The sequence below is a fragment of the Falco rusticolus genome, chromosome 1 (genome assembly GCF_015220075.1).
Source record: "Falco rusticolus isolate bFalRus1 chromosome 1, bFalRus1.pri, whole genome shotgun sequence".
Classification (NCBI taxonomy): Eukaryota; Metazoa; Chordata; class Aves; order Falconiformes; family Falconidae; genus Falco; species Falco rusticolus.
The window spans coordinates 74,413,710-74,441,335 of record NC_051187.1 but is presented as its reverse complement, the minus strand read 5'-3'; the positions used below and the strand labels follow the sequence as shown (position 1 = coordinate 74,441,335).

The 27,626-nt window shown below is 38.9% G+C and overlaps 1 protein-coding gene across 1 annotated transcript in view; it reads right to left on the bottom strand.

Annotated features, from left to right (window-relative positions):
* The window catches only part of CLNK (cytokine dependent hematopoietic cell linker), a 37,175-nt gene extending 12,660 nt beyond the window's left edge, over window positions 1-24,515 (bottom strand). Inside the window, exons 1-11 of the mRNA XM_037384746.1 lie at window positions 21,405-24,515; window positions 18,819-18,981; window positions 17,001-17,080; window positions 16,652-16,697; window positions 13,827-13,855; window positions 13,474-13,493; window positions 11,623-11,751; window positions 8,464-8,491; window positions 4,973-4,991; window positions 3,811-3,886; window positions 2,593-2,633 (exon numbers count right to left, since the gene is read on the bottom strand). Of these exons, the coding sequence (XP_037240643.1) occupies window positions 2,593-2,633; window positions 3,811-3,886; window positions 4,973-4,991; window positions 8,464-8,491; window positions 11,623-11,751; window positions 13,474-13,493; window positions 13,827-13,855; window positions 16,652-16,697; window positions 17,001-17,080; window positions 18,819-18,981; window positions 21,405-21,611 (838 nt within the window). The 5' untranslated portion in view covers window positions 21,612-24,515. The remainder of the gene's footprint in view (window positions 1-2,592; window positions 2,634-3,810; window positions 3,887-4,972; window positions 4,992-8,463; window positions 8,492-11,622; window positions 11,752-13,473; window positions 13,494-13,826; window positions 13,856-16,651; window positions 16,698-17,000; window positions 17,081-18,818; window positions 18,982-21,404) is intronic.
* Between the last annotated feature and the right edge of the window lie 3,111 nt (window positions 24,516-27,626).

Below are 27,626 nucleotides of genomic sequence, written 5' to 3'. Positions count from 1 at the left end.
GGAGGGAAAAGGAGATTATGCTATACCAGAGGGCCTGAATGACCGAGAGCAGTGTTGGGTATGGTAGGAAGTGTCTGAAGTGGAGATGGGTATGGAGCACTTAGGAATAAGTCTGAGAGGCTCCTGAGAACAGCAGCAGTGTCCTGGTTTCAGCCGGGATAGAGTTAATTTTACTCTCAGTAGCTGGTACAATGTTGTATTTTGGGTTTAGTATGAGAGTAATGTTGATAACATGCTAATATTTTAATTAGTTGTTGCTAAGTGACACTTATACTAACTCAAGGACCTATCAGTTTCTCAGGCCCTGCCAGTGACAAGGCTGGAGTGGCACAAGAAGGTGGGAGGGGACACGGCCAGAACAGCTGACCCGAACTAGCCAGAGGGATACTCCATACCATGGAGTGTCAAGCTGAGTATATAAACGGTGGGGTGGGGTCGGTTGGGCAGGCTATTGCTGCTCAGACTGGCTGGGCATCGGTCATCGGGTAGTGAGCAGTTGTCCATCACTTTTTTTTTTTCTCTTTTGGGTTTTATTCCTCTTTCCCTCTCTCTCCTTTTCATTACAATTGTTGTTACATTTCATTTTATTTAAATTATTATTTTTTTCTTATCTCAACCCCCAAGTTTTACCTTTTTCCCCATTCTCCTCCCCATTCCACCAGGGGAGAGGGGGGAGTGAGTGAGCAGCTGCATGGTGATTAGTTGCCAGCTGGGGTTAAACACAGAGACCTAAGTGAGCTTTGTGGATTCTGTGAATAAAGATTATTAGAAGGTATGCAGAGGAGGGTGTATGGAATTGCACCCCCAGCACAAGAAGGATGTTAGTAACCGGAAGTGGCTCAGTGGAGGGTCACCACCAGAACCGGGAAGCTAGAGACTGGGAAACAAAGCTGGGGGAGATGGGCTCGTTTAGCCTGGCAATGATCAAAGTTAAGGTGAATCCTGCTTGTATCTGAACAAATAATAGAGTCCATATGTTCTTCCTGGTGGTGGTATTTGCTTTTGCTGTAAATTCACGTTCTGCAACTCATAGGTTCTTGTCACAGCGCAGAGGTTGGGTTTTTTTGATACTAAAGGGCATTTGCAGAGGCAGTTAAGGGAGAAAAAGTTATGGTAACTGTAGTCAAGGACAGTGGGAAATTACTGGTGTGGATTTTTCTTATAACCCTCAGTACTCAAAGCCTCTGGATCTCCCCAGACATGAACTGTCTTCTTTTTGAGGAATGAAGACACAGTATGAGCCAACTTGGCTGGTGCGTTCTAATGACATTCAAAAAACCAGAAAGACCAAGGTCGTTATTTATATGTATTCCATCTAAGGTATAGATACACCTCTACCAATCAATTTGTTTAGGAAAGACAAATATATCAAAGAGTTTCCTTTCTAGCATCTTACATTTTTAGTATGCAGTTCTGCAAAAAGAAATCATATTTGCAACAACAGAATGATAAGTATTTTCTTTTGCTTACATAATTCTTACGAAGTTTGGCTAATAAACGTATTTTGCTTTTCAGAAGTCTGTAAGTACATGCTGGCATGTTTTTCTGTCTGGTGTGTTTATGGAAATACTTTTTAAAGCAGGTGTAAGTATTTTGAAAGGTAGGGATGAGCCACCTAGTAACTTCAGGTTAAATACTAATGAAGCCATATTTTTCTAAAGGAAAATAGGTAGAGGGGTTGGTGGACGACAGATACAATATAGTATGACAGCAAAAAGCTAACAACATTTAATAGTGTTTGTAGAGGTATTGTCTTTGAGAATAGAGGCTGTGCATATGAATCTAGTTAAATTACTCCTGTGTGTTGGATTCGGTTCTGGCAATCTTAAATCCAGGGAAAATCAACAGAAGGATATTGCCATGGTTCCTCAGAAAGCCATTCCCCAGACTGTTTCTTGGCAGGGCACCCCAGCAGTGTTAATGTTGGCTTCTAGTACTTTCCCTTAGGTAAAACCACATAGTCCAGGGGAAGCCCTATTTCCAACCATCATTTTTTGAGAGACCTGTTTGATAATGGCACCTACAAATCCTTCCCTCTAGGAACCTGGGATAAATCTAAAGCAATTTATTCAAAGATTAGTTTATTTGTTTACACAAAGGCATTAAACCCATAGTATCTTCTCTATCATGTCCTGAATATCTGTAGTTTCCATTTAGCCCAGCTGATCGCATCTCTGCCTGGAAAAGCAGGAGGCCATTGTGCTCACAGCATGCTCTTTCTCTATGGGCATCTCTTTATGACCAAGCAATTTGCCTTCTCTTCCTCTCCACTGTCCTTCAGTAGCTTGTCCAAATCTGTCCTTTTCTGGGTGTGGGGGTGTGCAATGATTTCACACTTGCATTCTAGGCTGGGCGTTTCTTAACTTGAGCCAAGCATGGGGTATAACTGAGCAAGTAACTCTGCTTGTTTCTTCACTACTATTGACTGTGCCATTGCTTAACTTGTTTTCTGTTGCTTTCTTTAACGATCCCTTTGCACTAACTCTGTGCATTGAAAATCCCTAATGCAGACATACATAGAAACATGGATCCATTTTTTATTCTTATTTATAGATGCCCAGTTTAGTTTTCAAAGCAATCTGCAGTTCTTACCTGAGCTCCAGACATTTTTAGAGGTCTGCATACATTGAAGGCTAGGAAAAAGCAATAAATGAAAGTAATGTCAGAAAACTATTTCTGTTATTGGCAGTATTTAAGAAAGAGAGCAATGCATGTCTGTGCTTCCCCAGAATACTCCTTCCTCTACTGTGTGCAGCTTTGAGCCTTCCTGGGTTTTGGATGACAATTTGGTATTCAGCATTTTTTTTTTTTTTTCAGAATTTTCTTTCATTAATTTCACTAGCCACTTTTTGAAGTTATGTAAATTTTTACTCTCCACAAGAATATGTGGCGAGAGTTTCACATTTTATTTGCATGTGTAGTGAAGCACAATTTGCGTTTGTTTGTTTTAAGCCTGTTCCCTGCAAATTTCACCTGATGTTCCCAGTCCTCCTATAGGAAGACCCAGGGAGCAGTTGTTCCCTGCCCTTTCTGATTTTCTAGACTGCTGCTGAGTACCCAGCTGGTATTTTGTCATGCTATTAATTAGAACAGTTACACTGGGAAGAGCACCGACCAGATAACTTCACATAACAGACCCACTGGTACCACACAAGAAACAAAATACTAGGGGTCACAAATACTGTCACATTTACTGCAGACAATCATTTTTATCTTGGAGAAATACCATCATTGTAAACAAGGCTAGATGAGAAATTCAGTATTTGTCTGGGAAAGGTGTTAAATCATTCATGTACTTTCTATACTTTATACTTTTGGGTTTTGTTGAGTACTTTAGGAGACTATAGATTTAAAAGCATACTTAGAAAAGAAAGATTTGTGTAGGTTAGAAAAGAAGAATAGGAGCAACTGTGGCAGATTTCTCTGGAAGAATAATCGGTCTTTGAAAGACCTAGAGTGTATTCTTTGTATATAAAAATAGAAAATAAGGGGGAGAGGAAATGCTGAGGCCAGAGATGGCAGAGCTTCTTTATACAGGATATTGAACATCTTATCATGGAAAGTGAGGCAAAAATATAATACAGTAGTATGCTATTAAAGATAAAAATGGAATGTGCAATTACAATAGCTTGAAAGCAGTTCCAGAAATGGTTCTTGTCATGCATAAGGACAAAACATAGTATATCACTACATGGCATCAGAGAATGTTATCATTTTGCTTTTATTGCATAGGGAAGTATAATTTTCTAGGGCAGAATGTTTAGTTCTTGAAGCATTTAGTACAAACTCATGAAATTCTTATATTCATACCTGGGTTCAGGATGATCCTTTAGTTTATACTGCTGTGCTTGAAAAGATGTTTCAGGTTTTTTCCCAAACTTTGTAACTATAAATAAAAACAGAACTTATTTCCTTTTGTGTGTAATTTGACAGTATCTAGCAACTACCGTGAAGTGAATTAACTAAATTCCATAATGAGGGGGAGGCAGTTCAGTAGAAAAACCTAATAGGCTGCAGTCAGCCTGGCTTTAAAGTCAGCTAATGGTTTCAGTGGGAAACATTTATACTAGTACTGAATGTTACATGATGAACATTACAGGTTTTGCTGATGCCAAGTATGGTTTAACATAATGGTAAGTAATGTAGAATGCTGTACTAGAAATATATGGAGGGTTCATAAATCCTTTTTATAGGACAGGATAGATAGGCATTGAATGTATTAATGGAGTTAATACTGTTTCTAGATGAAAATCAGGAAAAACTGTGCCTTAATCCACAAAAGGAAATGCCAAAGGAAATTATGAACTCATTAACACAAAGTTGTAAACAGCATAAAAATCCTGTATCCTGTATCTATCTTCAAAATATTTAAGTGTAACATTTTTTCATGGACATTCATGCATGCAGACACAGCAAGTGGCTTAAGCTGTTTTTTCAAAGCTGTATGCACATCTAAAGAATTAGTGTTTTTAAAACTTTTTTTGAAGAAAACTTGGGTTTTGTAACTTTAAATCCTAAAACTTTAAAAAAATCTTTCTTTCAGAATTCTTACCCTCAAATTATGGAAGAGGAGAAAGATGGAGAGAAGGGTGATGTTCTCTGTGTAGATCAGATTAATCCAGTTTTTTCTCTTCAGGATATCCTTCCCTTCACTTGTATTTTCCATGGAACCTTGGATTTACTTAGAACAAATGTGATACCCTGGTTCCCCACATTGCTGTAGTTAATGCTAAGTGAAATTCCTTTTTTCCACTGTGTCTTCCACGACTGTTGAGGTCACTCTGAATCTCTTTATTCTCAGCAGATGCGTACCCATGTCTCTTAGTCATTTAAATATAGAGCCAGATGGCCTGATGCTACATAGCAGGATAGATGTCAGGTTCCTATACTGATTACTTCAGCTGGAATTTTAATGATAGAATATTTTGTTCTTGGAATATGAAGGAAAGATATATTAATATTAAATACTAACCTTGTTCTTCTCCACGTGCCTATATAAAATGATAACATAGTAAATATTTTTTTTTTTATTACCAACTTGAATTTACCCCAACAGGCCCAACTATCTTTTAATTCTAAACCAATTTATAGACATTCAATCATTAGTACCTTATCACTTTGTCAGAAACTCAGGCTGAATCCTTATCTCTGTCCACTGGCAACAACGAGAACTCAGTTTTAGGGGTATAAGTAAATATACAGTTTACTGCAATGATCACCATTTCATGATGACTGTCGTGCATCAGATTAATTTATAATATGGTTTTCCTTCATTGATCTTGTATTAAATCAAGAGATTGATTTTGATTGACTGGAGATACACTATCCATAGGTTAAAATCGGTCAGTTCTTTTCAGGCTCCTTACCTGACGGTATGGCTATTCTTACTGTCATGGCAGATACATCATTCAAAATCACTGTGTGGAGAGTCTTAATTCAGCATATTGCATTATAAAGAACTGAATGATAGGCGTCTAAAGACCAGAGTTTGACTCAAACTTTCACCGTATTTCTGTATTATTTTGATTCACATTGGAATAGTAATTGTTTGTTACTGTGATTCAAGACTAAAATAAATATTTAAGAGAAGACTTGTGTTGTACATGTTGCAGTTTGAGTATGCCTTTGAAGTTACTTCCCCAATAATGTTTGGCCATTACTTAGAAATTCATAGTCTCATTCAGGTCAGAAGGGACATAGGCAGGTCTCTAGTCCAAGCTCCTGCTTAAAGCAAGGGGAATTCTGAGACCTAGGCTCAGAGCTTTGACCAGCTGGGTCTTGCAAACCTCCAGAACATAGATTTTGCAGCCTCTCTGGGCAACCTGTTCCAACATCCCCATAAATACCCTCGCTTAATTTTTTTTGTCCTTATTTCTGGTTGAAACCTCTCACTTCAAGATCATTGCTTCTTGTACTTCCACTCTGCACTCTCTAAATTGCCATGCTCTGCCTTCTTGATAATGATCTCTTATGCATTGGCAGCTGCTGTTGGGTTCTCCCAGAGCCACCCCCCCTCCAGGCTAAGGGAGCCCAGCCTCATCAGCCTCATTTCCCAGGGCAGGTGTGGCACACCCTGACTGTACTGGTGACCCTCTGCTGCCCACTCTGTCAACTGCAGCCTTGTGCAGTACTTCAGGTTTTGTCTAATGAGTGATGAGTAAAAGTCTGTTTCCTTCATCTGGCTACACTTCTGTCAAGACAGCTTGATGCAGTTAGTCTTTACGGCCACCAAAGGCATGCCAGTGGCTTGTGCTCAGCCTATGGTTCCCAAGTCCTTGCTGCCAAGGGGGTTAGTCTGTCCTGCGGCAGGATTTTGCATTTGTCCTTTCCAACTTCAGGAGGCTTGTCTTGACCCTTTCTACAGCTTGTCTGGGACCTGGTGAAGGGCAGTCCTGCTCTCAGACCTCTTAGACCAGCTGTTTGGTGTCTGAAATTTGTCTTGTTTCAGACACCAAACTCTTGTCTCCTTCTCCACGTCACGCTCAAACTACTTGTGTCTTCAGATCTATATGAATGGGAAGTGATCCAAATTAAATTTTATCTTTTCCATGTTATGAGATATACAATATTTCTCCTTAAGATGTTGCCAAACTAAGAGGCTGTTAGGAGCTGCAGTATTTGTGCAGCTGTACAGTGCCCAGCCAGAAATATTAATTACAGATGTAAGATATTGTTCTTGGGTTGGTGATGGTGGTGTTCATATTTGGTTTGTAATGGGTCAGTATCTAGGCCAAGACAAAGCTTTTTTGTGTTAAAGTATTATCTTGCCAATATGTAATCTTTTTAGCATTAAACATTAATTACAATATTGCAATCAAACCATGTTTCGTACTGATCTTTCAAACTGAAAGAGTTTCTAGCTGTGGAAAGAGTGAGGTTTGGGACAGCCTTCCAGTCAGAACTGTGGGGAAGAAAAACTCAAAGGACTTGAAAGTTAGAGCTAGACCAGTCTATAGATTTGTGCTACAGCCCACTGTGGGGGGGAATGGCTGGGCTTCACTAGTATAGAGATTCCTTTCTTTCCTTGCAATGAGATTAAAACCCAGCACAACAGAAACTAATATGTTTATCTTTAAATTAAACATTAAATAGAACATTCAGTAAGAAACACAAAATGTCATAAATTATAACCTGTCTCTGAATTTTACAAACATCCTTTAACACTGCATTGTTGTTGGGACTGTATCTCTTAATGCATCTTATAGGAAACCACTTGTCATAATTAAACCCCTTTACTGCTAAACCCATTTCCTCTGCTTGACTTCATTGGGCTGAGCAGAAAGTGAAGGAACTCATTACAAAATTTTTATAGAAACTGGGATTGGAAAAAAAATAATATCACTTGCTGTTACCGGTGTCTGTGTAAAAGTTACTGCTTTACATATGTCTATAGGTGCATTTCCAGCATCACCTCTCTCAGTGGGGCTGGAGGTGGCCATGCTGGGAGGAGAACTGGTCAGCTTGGAGGAGTGGGGAGGGAGGGAAGCGCCCTTGTAACCTGTCGGACAGGGGAACCCAGAGCTTCAGCTTCAGCATTGCTGGCATTGAGAGAGCATGTGTCAGCGGTGCCTGGAGCAGAGCCTAGAGCTGCCCTTGGTGGATGTACTGAGGCTTACAGGGCTGCCTGTGGCCCAGGAGGTTTGGGGACATAGGGGAGTGTGAGCTCAGGCAGGTGGGCTGTGCTGTGGGGCGCTCGGCGGGTGGTGAGGGCCATGCATCACTGTGGCTGTGGTCCCTACCTGGGACAGCAGTGAGGAGTTCTGCTGGAGGAAGCCATGGGACCACGCAGGCACCTAAGCAGCAGTGTGTGGCCCCCTCAGTTGCTGCTGGGGCTATTTTGCAGGCAAAGCTGCTATTTGTCTGGGGTGATGGATTTTGCAGGGCTTGTGGAGGCCCTAGGGAAGGAGTGGGGGGAGGAGAGGGTGAAGGGAGCTGGGGGATAACAGGTGAGGTTCATTCTGGATATAAAATTTGTTGATTTTTATTCCCCTTACTGAAAAGGGTCATCCTATTTTTGAGGTAGCCTTGTATTTACATCACAGTAATACTATTATACTCCTCTGTTGACCTTATAATTTCAGTTTTCTGCTTTTAAAAATGTGTGGAATCTCTGCTTCTCTGAATGAGAGTGTCTGTCCCACTGCTCACTGTTCATAGGCACCCTAGACATAGCATCTGTCAGTTGTAAGATGCGCTTTTATGTGGATGCTTGGAAAGGTAGCTTTGTGCTGTATGTATGTTTTTGTTTCTGCAAGCAACTTCAGGAACGTACCTGCTATTCAGAAAGTAGCAGTAGTGAAAATGCTACACACATTAAAGATAGATGCATTTATGACCCAAAGCTAATATGATTCTTACAGTATTTTTACCTAGTAAGCTAAAATACTGTTACAGGAGAGGCTATGCAGCCATGGAATGAGTATGTTTTTTATGGTCCTGATATATACAAAGATGATTACTTACTTCATTTAGTTCCTTAACAGATAGATGTCTGGAAAAGAAAGAATTATATGCAAAACATTTCATTATCATAAAATAGAAATCACTTTGAGTACTTAAACACTTTGATTACATCATCACTGAAAATTAACAGCCCTTAGCAGGGGAAGGATTTTATTACTGCTATAGAAGTTCAGAGGCTGGTTATGTTTTTACATAAATTATTTGCAGGAGAAGGTTATAGACTTCCATTAAAAAAATAGCATCCACTGAATTCATTATGGTAAATGAGAAAAGTCTTTGTTAAGGATTTATTTTGGGAGGAGGGGAAAAGAGAGATGAATGATTATCGGCTCTCTTAAACACTTTTCATCTCATACCAAAAAGTCTTATTATGAACTTTAAAGTTAGCTATAAATAGAGGTAAGTTCATTGAAGACTGAAGAGTTTCAAAAGAAACATGCACAGAGGCAGAATGGAAAGGGCAAAGGAAAGGAGGTGTGAACCAAGAAGAGGAATGGACATGCTCCTCATGGTCCTGATTCAAGTATGTTATTTGAGTTATTTTTCTGCCTTCTCCTGATATGTCTGATCAACAGGGATATCTTTCTTTCCTGAGAAGGTTTGTCAGAAAATATTCTGCCCTCAAAGAGGGACAATGTATTGAGTCTGACATCTTTTGTTAGATATCCTGGATATGATGAACACTCATGCTTTTTAGCAGCATGTATCTCATCATAAAAGAGATAGAGGACCAGATTTTAGAAGTTATTTAGCAATATAAGGTGTGGATATCTAGCAGTTTTTTGAAGGCTCCAGGATGTAGTCCCTGCTTAGCTTACCTCCTGGACAGAGAAAATAAGACACCAGGTTATTTTGCTAAATCAGAGAGAATGCAAAAGGACAATACATCATAGAAAACCCTGGGAGCTATTTTTCAACACATTTTCAGTGAGAAGGGGTCTTTTGCTTGTACCTGTGCTGAAAACATCAGCATGGAGGCTTAAAGAGGCAAGAAATTTGGGAATTGTCTGTTAGGGGAAAGTTTCAGGAAGGCTGGGAGGAAGGAGAGGAACTGTTTTGAGTTTGGATAGTTGCTTTTGTGTTAGCTTCTGCAATTTGTTAGCTTGGTCTCAGAGGTCATTATTTCTTGTGTGAAAGCCTATATTCAGGACATTGGATACATGGCAAAGAAGCAGTAATAAAGGTGTGCTGGCAGGGCTGGCCTCCACCATGAGATGACTTGCTACTCACATGGCCTGCTTACCACAGGCATGTAGAAGTTGAAATCACACCAAAGCTTCTAAAATACATTCCAGGATCCTGCACATGCCTGTTTTTTATGAGGCTATTTATAGACTGTATAAATAATGATGTGTTTAATTTTGTAAGTCTTCCAAATCTTGTTGGAAAACAGGACTCACGCTTCTAAATCACATCTGTGGTTTGACAGCTTTGCTTGGAGTCTTGCAGGTAACGGTCATAGCGCCGTACTCCTCCACAATGCAGTTCATACGTATGCTTTCTCCTTAAAAAGCTGTGACTGGACTGAAGATGGGTGAGAAATATTTTGAGTGAAGTGCTTGTGTGGGAAATTTGGGAAGTGTCTTTCCAGATCACATGTGGTCTTAGTGTGTGCCACTCCTCTCTTACTTATGTGATTAAAAAGCCTAGTACAATCAAAATACCCCAACAAACTATTAGAATTATTTTGATACCTATAACTATAATGAGAAGTGGAGCTTTGTGGTTATGATTTTTGCTGCTGCCTTTTACTTCTAGAATAAGAAATGGTAAGTATTTATATTAAAGAAATTTGCTTTACAATAGGACCTTTCAAATCCAAGGGCTCTGTATACTGATGTCTGGCTGGCAAACGTGGTTTATAACAGTTCTCACAGAGCTTTCAATGTATGTACTGTCCTACCAAGGGAGGGAATCAGTCATGGGACTTGGAACTTTGCAGCTATAGGTCAGGTCACACATCTGACTATGAAGCTACTTCATGTTAGTAAAATGTCTTAGCAGCCAGCAGCTTTTGGAACCTAATCCATGAAAGAATTTAAGCACCATTCAGGAAAAAAACCCCCCACAATCCATACTTAAGCTCACTCCTTAAGTATATATTTAAGTTTAAGCAGAAGATTATTTCACTGATTTGTAAGCTCCACTCCCCCACCCCCCCCTCCCCCCGGGATTTGTAGCGACCTTTGTAAAATGAAGCAAAATTCCATCCTGATGAACTGAAATTGAAACCATTTAAAGAGGGTTGGACAGGATTGACACTGCTCAGTTGTGCTCAGACTTCTGGCTGCAATAGGTTTTCGTTGAGAGGCTTTTGAGCGTTATACCCTGTGGCCCCTGGGTGTGTGTCGTTCCTCTTCCCAGCATGTGCCCACCACCACCCCCATGATGAATGTGCATTTTGGTCACACAGCAAGAGCGCATTTGCATCTGGTTACATGGCAGTGAGCAGCAGCAGCGCACATACGTGCTCGTCTAACTGGGTAAGAGTGTTGTGTGAAAAAAGCAATCAAACTCATAACCTGACATATGCATATGCTTGGTCGTGCAGCTGGACACAAGAGGTTTGTGCTTCAGGACTTGGTGCTCATCCACACTGCTGTGTCAGGATGCTGAATGAACATGGGTGTGGTATGAGGGAGGACGGCAAGATGGAAAGAGTAAGAAGCAACTCGTGGTCTGGATTCATGGTCTCATGGGCTGGAGCAAGACTTCTGGCTAAAGATTAGTAATTTCTTTTGCTGAATGGACTGTCCCCGGGATATGGAGTGCCTTTCTGTATCTCTGCTGCAGTCACTGTATTTCCCTGTCACTTGATTTACCAACTGTGCTGAGCAAGCGCTATTGTTTCTACTTAGAAGGGGTTGCAAAACCTCTAAATGTTACTACAGAAAAGTAGGAGAAACCTTAAACAAAGCGTTCGTGGAAGTTCTGCCTACTTTGTTACTCCTTTACCATTATTTTGGCAGTTTTTTCTTTAAAAAAATGCCTGTGTCACATTACGCTAAATACCACTTCTCTCAATTATTCACAGCTGTCTAAAGAATAACTTTTGTTTTCTTAAGTAAAAGCAGAGGTGTGATGGCAGTGAAGACTTGTGGTTTGACCGGAGGGAGTGTTTTGGTTCTCAGGGAACGAGGATGAGGAATGCACCCATACCTTGTTACTTTTGCCGATATTGAAAAGGTGTGAGTTTGGCTGAGCGTGTTCCGCATGTAGAAGAACTGTCTGCTTATCTCTGGCTCTGGAGGAAGTGGCTGATACTGCTTTGGCAGTGTCTTCAGAGGTCTAGGGAAGTCAAAGGGGAATGTTAAGAACTGTTAAGGAGTAAAAGAAGTGCAGGGACTGCTATAAGTGCAAGCTCAAGGAGTAAACCACTGGAATTTTCCAAGGGTATTTCAGTGTATTTGTGCTGAGCTTAGCTCAGGTCCAGGAGCTTCTTGGGGCCCTTCAATAGCAACAGTAATTTTGGATAATATTCTACATTTGCAAGACATTACTGTACTGTGTTACATGCCATTTAACGCTGCTTTCATGCGCTTCACCGGTATGTGCCAAGTACAGCTCTTGGCTGTTGATATTTCTGGGTGGATATGGCTGTGTATAAGGCCCAGCCAGGGAACACACTGCAGTTTAGACGCACAGGAAAAAATGCTCTTTATCCCAGAACACCCACTGGTAACACGTGCCCAGTGTTTTCTGGCAGACATGGGCACGCTCTGCCTGTGCTCTGAGACCAGCCAGTCAGCCCAGCTCCAGCGGGAAGCTGCAGCATGGGGAGCTTGGGTCAGTAACACTGGAGGTGCCTCCATGCTAGCCTGCAGACCTGCCCTTCTGCAGCGGGCTCCTGCAGCATGTTTGTGTGGTACAGACCAAAATTAAGTCAGGTGAGAGGATTAAGAACCATCCTGGCCACTGTAATATGAACAGAAACAAATAGTGAAATTTTGTGGAATGGAATGAGATTTCTGTGCTTTTACAATTTTGAATTTGTGAAGCTACACTATCCTTTTATACTCTTATTCCTTAAGTTAAAATCTTAAATAATCTGAATATGTCTATAATACCAATCATATTTTAAACTTCTTTATAGCTTTTACAGCAGTCATTGCAGGCACAGAAGCATAAGCTTGTCAGGCCTGGATGACCTTTTGGAAGGATGTCTTAATTGTAGCAGTTAGTGTTTGGGGTTGAAAAAATGAAGAAACAATTAATTTTTTGTTTGTGGGCATATCATAGAAACATATATTCATGGAACAGAGCTTGGTCCACCTTCTGTGGGAGTAAATGGCAATATTCCAGTTAATTTATATGGACCATGGTTTGTAGCAAAGAAAACTGGCAGAAAGATTTAAGAGGCAATGAAGTCACTATTATCACGGTAAACAGAGCCTAAGGCACCAATACAAATTGATGGAAGGTTTTTCCCCCCCCAACGATTTGTATCTGTGTTGAACAGGATTCAACATTTCTAGACTCTCAGCTTGGTGGTAGGCTCAGCCAAGCTGATTCTGAAGATGCAGCCCTGAGCTGTAGAGGAATGAAGGCAGTGGGCTGATTAGCATTGATAACATGCAGCTGTGGCCTTGCCTCGAAGGCAGTGGGTTGGCTGACATGGATGATGTGCAGCTGTAGCTCGTTCCTGGTAAGTAGTTAAATAGCATTGAGGATTGTGGGGGAAGGGGTTGGATGGAGGAGTAGTGTGTTCTGACCTCTGGAGGAAGGAGAAACAGCACGGACAGTAGAATCTGACCAACGGCAAAAGCCTTGTTGCAACCTACTAGTTTGTTAGTGCTGCAACACTGAGCTGCTGCTGTGAATGCTCAGGGCTCATTTTGTTCTCTAATTTCATATCAGAACCTAAAATAGTCCAAACAGAGCCAGGTGGCAAGAGGATGCCAGCTCATTTCCAGCCATCTCGTTGCCATGGGCGGTACAGATGGATGTGAGTGTTCGTTAGCATTGAGTTCCCCAAGGACAGCAGGGGAGTAATCTCATAAGTAATCTTACCGTGGGGGAGGTATAGGGTCCTGGAAAACAGAGGAAACAAATATCTGTGTCAGTTTTTGATTTGTATTACTAAAAGAAATGTAAAGAGTTTAAATCAAGCAGACATGCCTGTGTCAACAAAGGGTTCATGTGCTCTACAGCATATGTCATAGTTCAATATGCCATTTTAAAATCACTGAGTGGTAAAGGACATCTACGTAAACCATAAATGCAAGTAAGTGAGATAATTTTGGACTGCAGATGTGAGTGCTCTTACCCTTCAGGTATTGCTAGCAAGATTGTAGCCTGCCTTTAAAACTATATTAAATGGCAAAACTACCTGTAAAAATTTTAAATGATGACTGTCTACTTACCTGGGGTCCATGTATTTTCATTCTTTCTCCTAAAAATAATGATTAATGATCTTTAATACAGTGCTATCCATATAATTCATAAATAAATGTATAGCTTTACGCTGGTATTGTTGTTAGTATTTTTATTAGTATTGCAGCCGCTTCCCCCAACCCCTACCAGCTCTGCTTCCAGAACCTTTTGCTCCAAGGTCATGTTGTATCTCTGTATCTTTGTAACTTTTCCTGTTACTGAATGGGGAGCGTTAATTTATGTGAACCTAGAAGAAGCTGGAAGCTTTGGAAGTTCAGTGGGAGTTTGTTCTGTGTGGGAGTGACGGCAAGTCACAGTCTAGACCCAAGAGAGGTCACTGAAGCGCGTATTTTCTCTGTTAGCTGTTCTGTGCATGAGGCCAATGGGCTTCCAACAAGGCATACTGGAAGTGGAGAGGATTTTGTTTGACCTGTACTTTATTTAGCCTTTGTTATGGATGGATTCACTGATGGATGCAGGTGCAACTTATTCTCAACCATTTGTGCTTCTCTCCATATAAACCAGACTAAATATACTTAGATAATTATGGCAATCATAGAAGTGTTGAGAATCTTCCTGTGCTGTAGCCAATAAATCTTTTTAATATCACTGACATTCATTTCATAAGAGACATAACCCAGAATCAGTTAAAGCAGGAAAAAACATGTTTGATTTTTTCAGCTTAAATTCTACAATAAAGGAGTAAAATCGTCATGATACTTGATAAAACAGAGTGATCTTTGGTTTTACCTCTGGATTTCAGAATGAAACATTTGACAGTGATATTTATTCAGGTATTGTAAATTTAAATATAATTCAGAGACTACATATATGCTTATCAAGTTATTTGGGATGCATTTTTTGACTGTTTTGATTTTTATATAGAAATTTCTAAAAATCTTGACAAACAATGAAAGTAAACCTATTTTTTTGCTTTCAAATTTACGAAAATATGACTGATTATGTAAATGAACATAGGACATGTTATTAATAAAACACCCTATCTTACTCTTTTTGCATTAGATTTTGATTTTGAAAATATTTTCGTAAGTTCTACATACTGAAGTCCTACCAAATGCAAAAAGAGATGCAATATATCTTAAGTTCTTCTTAACGTAAACCATAACAAATTACTCTGAATAAAATCATGGTACCTTAAATATTTAAAAATTCTAGAAAATAACTGTTGATAAAAATTCTTCTGTGCTGTTCATGCCATCTTGTGGCAAACCCACTTAATAGCACTGGGCATAAGCATAAATGTTAAGAGACAGTTAGTAAAAGTGTAGTTATATGCAGTGTTAGCTAAGGAGGTACTAAAAATATGTATAAGTTGCATTCTCAAACTGCAGAGTTTAGTTTACCTGCCTGTACTATCTTTGGTTCATCTTAATGTCAGCACACATCTCATGGAGGCAGACAAACACGTAAATCTAACCTGCTAAATCCTGGTGGAATTTGAAGCTTTATATAAACTGGCAAACTGTCAGTGGGACCTTACCTAATGATTTCTGCAGCTTTTGAAGCTGGTTCACTTGATTCTCACTCAATTCAGCTTTTTTACAAACTACATCAGGTTTTGCTCACAAGAGTCAATCTCATTCTAACCTTTCATTTTGCAGGCTTTATAGTCCTTACTTTCTCACAGTCTGTAGGAATTATTTGGCTCTATGTTTTGTATTGTAATATGAACTAAAAGGAAAAAATAAATTGTTTTACATGGAAATCTCTGCATTATTTTTCCGGCAAATATTTTCTGATCAAATATAATACGTACTCTCTGAAAATCAGCTGTTAGAGCAAACATAGAAAGGATCATATTTTCCTGGCTTGGCAATTGCATTCTTTTTGACCATAGTCAGCATATAGTTCAAAGATTTGAAAATGCTAAGAGAAAAAATATCATTCTTTTTCAAGGTTAATCAGATACTTATCCCTTCAGTAGTTGACTTCATGAGATACTGCTACATGTAAAGTATATCGATTATTTTAAAAGTAGTTTTCTATATACTTTTAAAATAATCTTATGATTGAGTAACCATCAATTGGAGGATTTAACAGTTGGACACCTCATTCGATTCTTGAAGAATAAGATATTCTGTTTCTGATTTCACCACAAGAAATGAAACTGAAAAAACCCAAAAGTTAAAGGTACACTTGTGACTCAAAATTACTGGATTTTGAAGCAAATTTACAGTGAAAGGTAAAACAATGGAGGAAAAATATATGCTAGGTGATATACCACAGAATTATAATATTTTGGTAGGAGAACATTGTCAGGTAGCTTTTGTAAACAGTTACCCTGGGATGTAAATCCTTAATAGGAATTGCTAAAATTGTTATTACTATTTAAAAATAGTTATTAGACTATGCTTTACAATATATTAATAAAAAATGCCTGAGAAGGTTAAGGAGCCAAAAAGCACAAGATTCTGAGAAGGAGAAGCAAAGCATAGCAGGGATCTTGCAGCCTATTGGTGGAACAATTCAGGAGACACAGGCTTCCCCATCCCCCTCCTTATAATTGTAGGGAAAAGGAAAACCCTGTTTTTAAACTGAATGGCTTTTTTTTCTGCCCCTTGAGGAACAGAGACCTCATGAGATAAAATATGTTTCCTTTTGTAAATAATTACTTTGATGTTAGAGAATTGAAACAGTATTGCAAAATTTGCAGTATGATTATTTTGGAAGGCAGCTGCTGTTCTGAAAACCATGTCTAGTCTATCATCTGCAATCTTGGCTTACAAAAGCTAAATATGGAAGCAACAATTTCTATTTCTGATTGCAGAAACAGGTCGTCTTATTTTTATTATACCTCTAACACTTGACATGCTCCTCCCCTCCAGAACAGGCGTGTGTTTCTGTTAATAAAACAAAATAAAGATGTGTTTTAGTCATCATCCTTGAAATTATGTGTAGTAGAAATGGTGCTGCTCCTGACTGGGATTCCTCTAATTCTTGGTAGATCTGAGCAGTCAATAAGTGAAAGCAAGTGGCAAGAACACTGGTGGAAAGTGAAACAGGAACAGCTCACAGGACCTTGTGTGACCTCATACAGTCAAATGTTGTGTGGCTAGGACTTTAAATAGACTGCACTTAACTTTAAATGATATTACAGAAAAGGAGAAACCTGTTTGTGTATAAGGTTTTAGATCTTTACTTACAGCCAAGTATTGAGGGGGCTGAGATGTGTCCTGGCTATTCGTTGGGGAAGCGGTGCCTAAAGGCCTTAAACAATGTTTATCTGTAAAAGAGGAAGAAAAATCAAGCCTGAGTAATTCAGCAATGCTGTGTTTTAAGGAGAAGTGGGTTTAATGTTCAAAATATGCTTTTCAGGTCAGATCTTGCCATTTTTTGTAGCATTTTAATTTTTTCCTTTTCAGAACTCAACCATTATTTTAGTAGCTGTATTGAGGGCATAAGCATGACCCTGGTAATAGCTTTATGGTTAACTTCCTCACTGTGGTTAAAAAAGAAAAGCCTTCATAAGCTGGTACAGAGTTAAGGAAGAAATTTGACCTAAACTGTGAATAGATTACTGAATTTTTCGTTTGAACCTTTGTTCTTCCCTTGCTGTTGTGGTGGTCTGGTTTGGCAAGGGGTGTGGTGGCTTAGTCTCTAGAGAGCTTTTTAATTTTACTTCAGCTTCTAATAAATGCTGCACCCATGGCCATCTAAAACAAATGCACAGCTTGTACACTAGCATGTGTTTTCGAGTCATTAATTTTATGTCTCAAGGACATTGTTATTTGTCTATGAAAGATGACAAAATTGGATGTTAGCATTGAGTTTTGCCTTTCTGAAATAAATGTTCAGAACTTTCTTCAATCTTGTATCCTGCCACATTATAGTTACCGGGCATAACACACAGGCAAAAAGCAGCTTTTTGTTTAATGTTTTTTTTTCTCTGAAATCACACACACAAAATGGTGTCTTTTTGCTATTTCAGGACAGTCTTACATAAACAACCAAAAATTCTGACTGCTAACTGGAAGTCTTTACCAAGATCAAACAAGTCTTTGGAATTTACTTCAGGTTTCCAAATAAAATGCACAAATGAGTCTTTGGAACATAATGTAGAATATCTGGACGTTCAGACTGATTGTGATCTGCTCACACACTGCTAAGTTTAGTCACATTAAAAGCCATCTATTTAGACATCAAACTAACTCGCACAAAAATCAGTAGAAAAATCTGTGCCGCCTCTGTGAACTGGAGCAAGCTTTCATACCTGTATTGATCCTGTATTTTCTGACATTTTTGGTTTCTGGTTTCCTTTCTTCCTTGTTTAGGATTTCCCCCCAGTTTTTAAATGATTTAAAACCTCCATAGAGTGTTTATAATGGCTTAGGGCAATGGATAGCTAGAATGATATTTCACTTCTGTAAATGGGATATTAATTGGCTATGTATGTTTGGGCATTAAATGTGACTTAGAATGGCTTTAGTAAACCAAAACTTGATTAATGCAGCTATCTTGCAAGGTTAAGAATGCCTGAGAAATAAGCTCAAAGCTTGTTACAGCTATTGAAACTGGCAGAGAATGCCTTTAAAAACAGTACTACCTTTCTTGATCTGCAATTATCATCTGGAGGAAAGTTTCATGTGTTCTTTAGTAAGTTTTCCAGCTTAAAGATTTCTAGCCTTAAATAGCACTAGGCTTTTCTGAAACTGTTGTGGATTTGAGCAGTCAGTTTTTTGCACATTCCAGGTGGAATAGGGTCATAGAATTTCTCCCATGAAGGTAATGTTGAAATTACAAAAGCAGCATGTAATTATTAATAATAATGTAATCTAATGGAAATAAGGGTAACTGTTGAATATGAAGGTGCAGACAAAGCTCTTCTCTTGTTCCTGCCTACTATTTTATTTTTTAGTCAAACCATTTCATTTTAAAAAATATCCAGACTGAAAACCCTGTCTGTACTGTTCCTGTTTACCTCTAGGTTTGCTCACTTTCTTTCTGCAGACAGCAAGAGTTACCTGCATATTCGGATTCTTGTTGAGGTTTGGCTGGAAGGATTCTCAAAGCATGGATGGCCTCCAGAGTGGAAGAACTCACAGTCTCATAGTCACCTTCTTCCTCCTCAGATACCTTGGAGGAAGATTGTAAGTCACTCTTGCCCTTCATTGTCAGATCTTTGTTCTGGATAGAAGAGGAGATACACAAATAATACAAATAAATTTTAAGTTCAAGATTAATACTTGATTACCAGAACCAGACATTTGGTGCATAGGAAATTTTCTGATGGAAATCGAAGGGTTGGAAAGTAGTTGAACAGAAGTTTTGGGGATTAAATTTTTTATTTAGATTCATAAAATAGCCATTTGAGAGCCAGTTTAGTTATCTCTGAATTTGGCCTGTCACCACTCTTGAAAATATGATGAGTGTTTACTTTTATGATCATTGCAGACATTTGAAATTGTGCCTTGCATTATAGTATTTTCCATGTGGTGTTTGTATTGTACTGACTGTTTGCATATGTTACTTGCAAGAACATATTAACTAGCTCATCACAAATGTTATGCTTTAAAATAAGAACATGCACTGTTTTTGGGAATTTGTGCTAGCAAATGTGCAGTCCAAGTGAACACAATAACAAGTATGTATTGAATAGCGGAGTCCACAGAAATGTGGTGCTGAGAGTGACTCAGGATGTCTCTGGATGTATCTATACACTTGTGCTAGGCTTGTTCAAGATTATTTTCTGGAGTCTTGCTCAACCCCACATGCTAGAACCTAACTGCTGGCTTCCTTCAGGAGGAGACTTGTACAAATAGTGCAGAGCTGAGATTAGTGCTGAGTGAACTCAACTGGGGGTACCCAGTGTCTTTGTAAGTTGTATTTTGCTACCAGAGACAGTACAGATGCATCCACGCACTTGCATCTTCCCTGATGTTTGTTTTAATCTCTTCTTGAACTCACAAGTAATGGTGAATCAATAGCTTCCAGAGATGTCATCTTCCACTAGTTAACTGTCCTTTCAGTTTGTGCTTTTTGAGTGCTACAAATTAAATCAATTTGTTTTACCCTCCAAGGACACTAAAAAAAATTGATTATGACCCACTTTATTTCAACCTTTATTATGCTTAATGCCTATAATTATATTTCATTTTAACCTTCTCACTAAACAGGTACAATTCTTTAAAGCTTTCCTGAATTGTCAACCAACTTAGAAGATTTTGAACCTTGTATCCCCACTGTTACTTTCCTGTGAACTCTCTCCAGGTTGTACATGTCTGTATTACAACATCAAGCAGACCTTCAGGTGTTCTTGATAGTACATTTCAGGGTGAGGTTTGCCTTTTTATAAAAGTACATAAGAAAACCCACCACACCGTAGACAGACCCCTACATAATACATGCGTTTGAAGGCTCTTCTGCCTCCTAATGCTCTCCAGTTCAGTAGCAGATTGTTGTCAGCTAGGCTGAGGGTGGGTATTTTTTCAATCACTTGTGCAAACACTTCACACGTTTTCATCTAGACCAGGTTTCCAGATTTCTACTTGTGAGACCATCTTCTGTGAAATGTCAAAGACCTAACAAAAATCAAGGCATGTCACATATAATGTTTTATTTCTCCCTGCTACAGTTGTATTTCTTCTGAGAAGGAAATTGCTTTGGGTTGAGGACTTGATGAGACGTTCATGTTCACATTAGCAATTTTTTACATAATCAGACTTATTATTTCCAAAAGATGCTTTCAGACTGACTTTGTTTAATGGTGTCTCTGGCTATGTAATATGAACCCTTTGGTCAAGGATTTGCTTGCTTTCTTGTAAGAAATTTAGGTTACCACTGTTCTTTTCCATTGCTATAGAAACTCAGGACTCCTTGGAAAGTCCACAAAGATAATCAATTAATGTCTCAGAAATTACTTCAAATACTTCCTTAAGTGCTTTATCATAAGTAAATATTCTCCTGGCTGTTCTTTCCCTGTTCCGCTCTGCACTATTACTGCCTTCTACTTGGTATTAATCCCATATTGCATCTGATTGTAATTAACCTTTCTATGAAACCTGAAGCAGCCAAAGTATTGATTGCATCAACCTTCTTTAGTCCTTCTTTACTTGTTCCACTTGCTTATTAGGCAATAGACCTGTGCTTTCTTTTCATCTTTCTCTGGCTTGTAAGGTATTTGCAGTCTTTTCTTACACACCTGAGCTGAAATTTAAACCCAGCTTTCAGATACAAATGGGAAGACATTGAAATGTGTACTGTAGCTTTTCATCTTTTTTTTTCATCATTACATATGAAACCTTGAAGTTTATGACTCATATACTTGTTCAGCTTGACTTCTGTTATTTACACATAATCTTGTGATAAAGGTGTATTTCAGATTCAGACCATAAATGGAGAATTGATTAGCGAGCGAGTCACTTCTCTAACCTCCCACTAAAATAAATTAAAAGTTCTCATATATAATTCAGAATTCTCATGCTTTATTTTGCACTAAAAACCAGTGAGGATTGCATTTTCTGTTACCAGTGTTATAGCCAAGATGATATTAACAGATCTCAGGAAGTGAAAGAAAAGTAAAATTTTAAGAGGAACAGTGTGATACTTACAAAACGGTAGGTATTAGTGAGAACAATTCTTCTGTTTTCTGTATGAAATGAAGAAAAAATGTCAGCAGGTGTCATTCTGTAGAAAATGATGCAATAACATCTTATATAAAGGAATAAAAATCTGCCAACTACACAGTATTTTACAGATACTAAAACAACGGAGATGAAGCAAATCCACCCATGAATTTGTTGACCTGTGCAATGCATGAGGAAGTAGCTGTGTGGAAATGGGATTCACAACCACTAGCAAGTCTAAGCCCTCCCACAGAAAATACCCAGAGAGGGATGTGCTTGAACTCCTCTCTCTCTTCTGAGTTTTGCTGCTTGGTGCAGAACTGTAAGGGCTCACCCTGGAGAGCTTTGGGATCCTGGTCTGGAAACCTCTCTTCTGAATAGAAACATCTTGTTCTTTTAGTGACAGAAGAAAATCTGACCTCCTGCTTTCACGACTGAACTGGAAAATGAGTTGTGCTGATTTATGTTATGTAGTAGTAGCACAGCACTTACCCAGGCAATTGGTATCCTGGTTTCGGCTTAAGAAGCTCCAAATTCTTCTCTCCCAAACTGAGAATGCTCCAGCTATTGGGCTATAAACTACTCTAGGTAGTAGCTGCCTGGCTATGGAAGTTGGCTCATGGTATAGCCCGGACAGCATGAGCTACAGGGCCAAAGAGCTGGGGAATAGGAGAGTGAGTTCACTTGAGAAGTTCTGCCCTTAATCTGATTTACACATTTAATGCAGTGACTGCTTAATGTAAAACCACCGTGGTATGTCCTTGTCCAGTATGTGTCCTTGCTGAAGGAGTGGTGGAAGGACTGCTGAAGCAATCCTTGCTTAGGCTGCCTGCAGCCTCACAGAGCTTGCATCTGTGGCTACATAATAACCTGATTTCAAAAGCAGAGCATGAAGGTGTTTCTATTAAGTTTAACCTATAATATACAATTGCAGCATGCTCTAATGCTTAGGAGGAAGGAAGAACTGTGGACTGAAACTGTTTTATGCCAAGGAGAGAGACTTAAAACTAGACCCACGTCTTGCCGAGGTGTTGTACCCCGTGTTGAAGTGTGTGAAGGATGGGTAGCATCCCAGAGCCCTGCCTTCCAGCTGTGTTTTGAAAAAACCCCAGTCTTTACCTAAACAGCCTCTTTATAGTTGTCACCATTGTTCTTTTAAGGTCTGAATACTGCATGAGCCTGATATGCAGAGTTTTGTATACCCCAGCAGATGGCATTGAGTGTTCATTTATTCAATATACATAGTACTTTTATGTCTGCTCAGAGGGTCATTTGCCAGCGGTGAGGAGGGAGAATTATTCGTGCAAACTAGTTGTCTGATATTCTGTTCAGTTAGGCCAGTGCAAATCAGAAGTGAACCCAGTTAAATCAATGACATTACCAAGGAAAACTGATACAGGTGAGGATAACTAGGTGGTACCAATATAATAATGATACAAGGCAGCCAGTGTCTTAAATTGCAACTTCTGTTAATAAATAAATGGTTGTTCTATCCTCAACAGTAAGAAGTGAATAACAGTGGTAAACACCTAAGCTATTAGCCAGGCATTTCATGGCTTAATGCTAAAAGGGGACCATTTGACACAAGCCTTTGGGGTGATTTATTGCTATCCAACATTCATTTATAGTTTGATGTCCAGGTTGGTTTAGAACATATTCTGTTACACAGGATTCACCAGAATTCAGAGGAACTGCAGCCCTCCCCCTCCTTTTCTTCTAACACCTCCTTTGCACAGTGGGATGAAGGGAGAGACACGGGTGCTGCTCTCCTGCAGGCATTCCTTTTACATAAGGTGAATGCCCAAATATTTGCTCTGTGTTAGCTGAGGAGTGTGAACCAGCTAGAAACCACTCCTCCTGTTATTTAAAGATGACATTTTGGTAGCGAAGATGAATATTTCACTTGTCAGTTCCATGGTACATATCAGGCCTTCAGAATGAGATGTGCTGCGTGCCATCTGGGTGGTGGAAGGCTATTGAAGAGGCTCAGCACTTGGGGGGAGGTTATTTCTGCTGTTTACTATATATATCACCCTGAAACATCCAGTTTATTACAGAATCATAGAACAGTTTGGGTTGGAAGGGACCTTTAAAGGTCATCTAGTCCAATGCCCCTGCAATGAGCAGGGACATCTTCAAATTTCCTGGCTTCTGGTACACTGGCTGTTGTACAGGGATGGAAGAGGACAGGATCTTTGTGCCAGGTAGTTGCAATCAGCTGGACCTTCTGGCATCAATATTTTTTCCCTGCAGGCTAAAGACTTAGAGCTGGCAGGAGTCAGAGTCTCCTCAAGCTATAGGGACCGATCATGTTTTATTCAGTCTGAAATTTTTTGTTGCTTTGCTACATCCTTTATGAAATTAATAAATGGAGTATATAAATTATAACAATAGTCAAGTGTTATATTTCTATGGCATATGCGTGGGTGTGTTTCTGCCACTTGACAGAGAATGTCTGATGTCAAAGGAGAAAAGGGAAGAAATTAATTTCTCTTTAATTTGCAAGAGAATAAAATGGTGTGCATTTTGCAGCAACCTTGCCTGCTTTTCATAGTGACCTAAAAAAAAAGTCTGTTCAAAAGCATGACAGGTTAGCAATTTGTATGTGAAAACCCAATGTCAGAAACATAGCCCTTCTTTAAATGAGAAAGCAGAAGTTAAATCTGTTCTCATTGACTTCTGTGAGTCTGTGAACACACAGTGGTTTTTTAGTCACTGTTTGTGGTGTTTCAGCCAGTGACAAAAAGCAATAGTCTTGTGGGTTGTATTTTAATAAACCTTGTGATCCTGACAGAGTGTCTCCTAATCACTTCAGCAGAAGAAAATAAGGCTGGAAAAGCTTCAAGGAAGAGCCTGTATGGGAGGTTTCAGAGTCACTTTCTCTGTCTGGTCCAAATGTACAGTGTAAAACCTTGCCCTGTTAAGGAGATGGGCATCTTTGCCTGGCCTCTAGAGGGGTTCAGGAAGCTTCTACTTGTCTTAATTGCATAGTTTAATTCCAGGACAAAGCAAAATGCTAGGCAGGCTTTGCTTCAGAGACTGTGAAAAAGGCATGTGAATAAATGCCAGTTATGGTGAGCTTTTGTGATATGGCCAGCTATCCACAGAGAATAAAAGATTTGCAATCAGATGATAGACTGCTGGGTGTTATTTTTCCAGAACGGCTTTTTCTAGCCCTAAATCTAAATCTTCTATATTATATGGATATTGCATGCACTTAAGCAAATTTCACATAACATAATAAACATATGGTATCCCAAATAAATTTGTCTAGTTGTGTCCCTATTTAGATAGATAATTTTTTATGCTTTGCGTTAAATGACTCTTAGCTCAGCTACAGTTGTGAAATATGGTATCATTTTCCACTGTCTAAGTAGAAGTGTTTTACTTTTGAAGTCAATGTGATTGAAACACATGCTTACTACTGACCATAATCTGTCATGGAATCAGATTTAGAAATCCTGTGTCGTTGTCCCATTGTTTTGGAACAGCAAACAGCAAAAAGAGGAGAGTCCTTCATGACTGGTAGCAAAGGTAAAAGGAAGCTTGCCTCAGTTGCTTTCTGGAAGTCATCAGCCAACATAATGTTTTCAGTCCCTAACAAGAAGATGGCTTTTATTGATGGCTTTTTGCAGTGTATAACATCAGGAAGCCAACATTTTTTTGGGAAGTCTGTAAGTAAACACCTTTTTGCTTTCTTCAATAGTGGGTTTACATTTTCCACTTAGTGGATATCAATTTCTTTTCCTTTTTTCTTACAATTCATTTTAACTTTTAGGATCTTACAGTGTTCTGATCTGTCACACTTTGCATGTTACAAACTATCACTGAGTAATAAGTATGGTAAAAAGACATGCTATAGTACTTCCTTTTTCAGTACTGAAAGAATTTTACCTTTTGGTTGTATATCCAGATTCATTGCTGCACATATGTTTGGACAAGATCTAAAGACATAAAAAAAGAAAAAAAAACAATCCACTTAGTTTAATATTAGAAATTGCTATTGTTCTATGAAACTTTTCAAAAAGTGTAGCTTAACAGAAAGAGCAAAAGCTGCAAGAATAATAATTAAATTTGAAAAACAGTTTGGCAGATTTGGAAATTCAACAGTCTTGGGTCAAACCCTACATTTTTGTTCACTTACACCTCCAAGTTTGGTGTAGTTACAGAGAGCTCTACTTTGCAAACATTCATTTGAAACAAATACTGTAACGGCCTTATTGATGCTTTAGCATATTCAGTATATTGTTCAAAGGGATGAATTTGCTTAGGGAAATAGGAGCTAAACCTGTCTTTTAGCATGCAGCTGTGCCACTGCACATGGCTCCCATCCCATTCTGCCAGACAGCAGAATAAGTATAACAATTCCCCATAGTCCTGATGTGATGTTCTTCCATCCTGCTATTACTCTCCCATGTGGAATACATGAGATATATTATGTGGAAGAAACAGATAATAAATGGATCTTGACTGTACTCTGGTGTCCTGGATGATGGGCATCCTGGATGCCATCACCCTCTTTATCCACTGGACCTTAGATCTGTATCATCCTGTCCAGCAACATTTATGGATCGTTGCAGTAGTAGCACTTAGTATTCAGAAACCACAACAAGAAATATTTTGCAATGAAGATGTGGCCAGGGATCGCAGTAGGACTGCATAAATGCACACTTATTTTGTGTGCATTTATCTAAGCATCCACCCTTGGAATAGCCCAGAGTTTGAAATGCCAACACAAATTTTTGAGTTTCAACTGTCCCACTATTAGAATTACAAATTAATTCAGGTTAGCAGCAGCTTTTGAACAAAGAGTGAAGCTGAGTGGTTTCCTATTTACTGAGCAGGCTAGTCATCTGGTCTTTCGCTGTCTGCTGTTTAGAGCATGGACACATCAATAATAAAACTTCTATTGATGTTACTTGTCAGTGCTTTAAAAAGTAATTTATTTATTTACTTATTTTTTGGCAAAGTTGTCTTCCTGCTGTTTGGATCTGCTGGGCGATGTACTATCATTTTCCTGTTAGCTCTGACAGAATTGAACAAAGTTTACAGTTAGTAAGTGGGGAAGAAATGTGAATGTGAGCAGAATTGAGAAAGAAAAAAGTTTTCAGATCTGGGAAACGCATATATGTAAATTATTTCCTTCTTCTCTACCTCAAATATTTCCATTCTCTGAATATTTTGCTGATTTTCTTGTTTCAACTGTTTGGAAAAAAGAACGATGGCTTCTTGCTGAGAAAATATAAAGCTGGAAACTGAATTCCTGCATCCAGTGTTTTGGTTTCTTTGGAGTATGGTACTTATTAAATTTTTATACAGCTCAATAGGAATTAAAACCCAAAGACACCTAACCAAGATCTCTGTTGCTAGTAAAATACTTGCTAAACACCAGTGATGTATGTAGCTATCAAAGCTATAGAGATCAGTTCTCTTGGCCTCTCTACCTCTGGTTGCTCGAGCCCCACTTAGAAACAGATCTTATTTTACTCATGGAAAATAGTACTGATCTGTAAATCCTGGAAACAAACACTGAGATGATTTTAACTTTTACCCTTTGACCACTAGAGACTCCAGTGTTTGCAGCAAGAGTTAGGATTATCTCACCAAATAATTCCTACAAATTTTAAAGATGGTCACGTTCTCTTAATCAACCTAGTCCTGCCCAAATTCCTTTAAATTCATAGATCCTACAATCAAGTTTTAATTTTTCTTTACAAACACAGCCCCAAATATTATTTAAAAAAAAAAAAACAAAACCAAAGATCACTAATAAATAGTTGAATGTCCACAGCGATAATTGATTTTTCTGTCAGTGTGGAAATACTGGAAATAAAGGGCACAAATGCAAAGATGCAAATTTTAGGAGAATGAGAAGGTAGTTACTATAACTATAGAGAATTTTGGTTAAATGGTTAAATATATACTGCTGAATTATCTCTCTGGAGCACCAGGATATAAACAGGTAACTGATTTCTGTCATCTCTTGTCACAGCACTCTCAAAATATCAAGCTGCAACAACATCTTTTACCATTGCATACAACATACTCTTCATGCCAGTCCCTCTGCTGTCTTCTCCTAGTCTCTCCTCATCCAGAGCACACTCGCTCTCTCTTCTCTCTGTTTCTTCCTTGGCTGCTCAACCTCTTAACAGAACCAGCCACAGCTGCACCTTATCCACATCAGCCAACCCACCGCCCCTGAAGCCA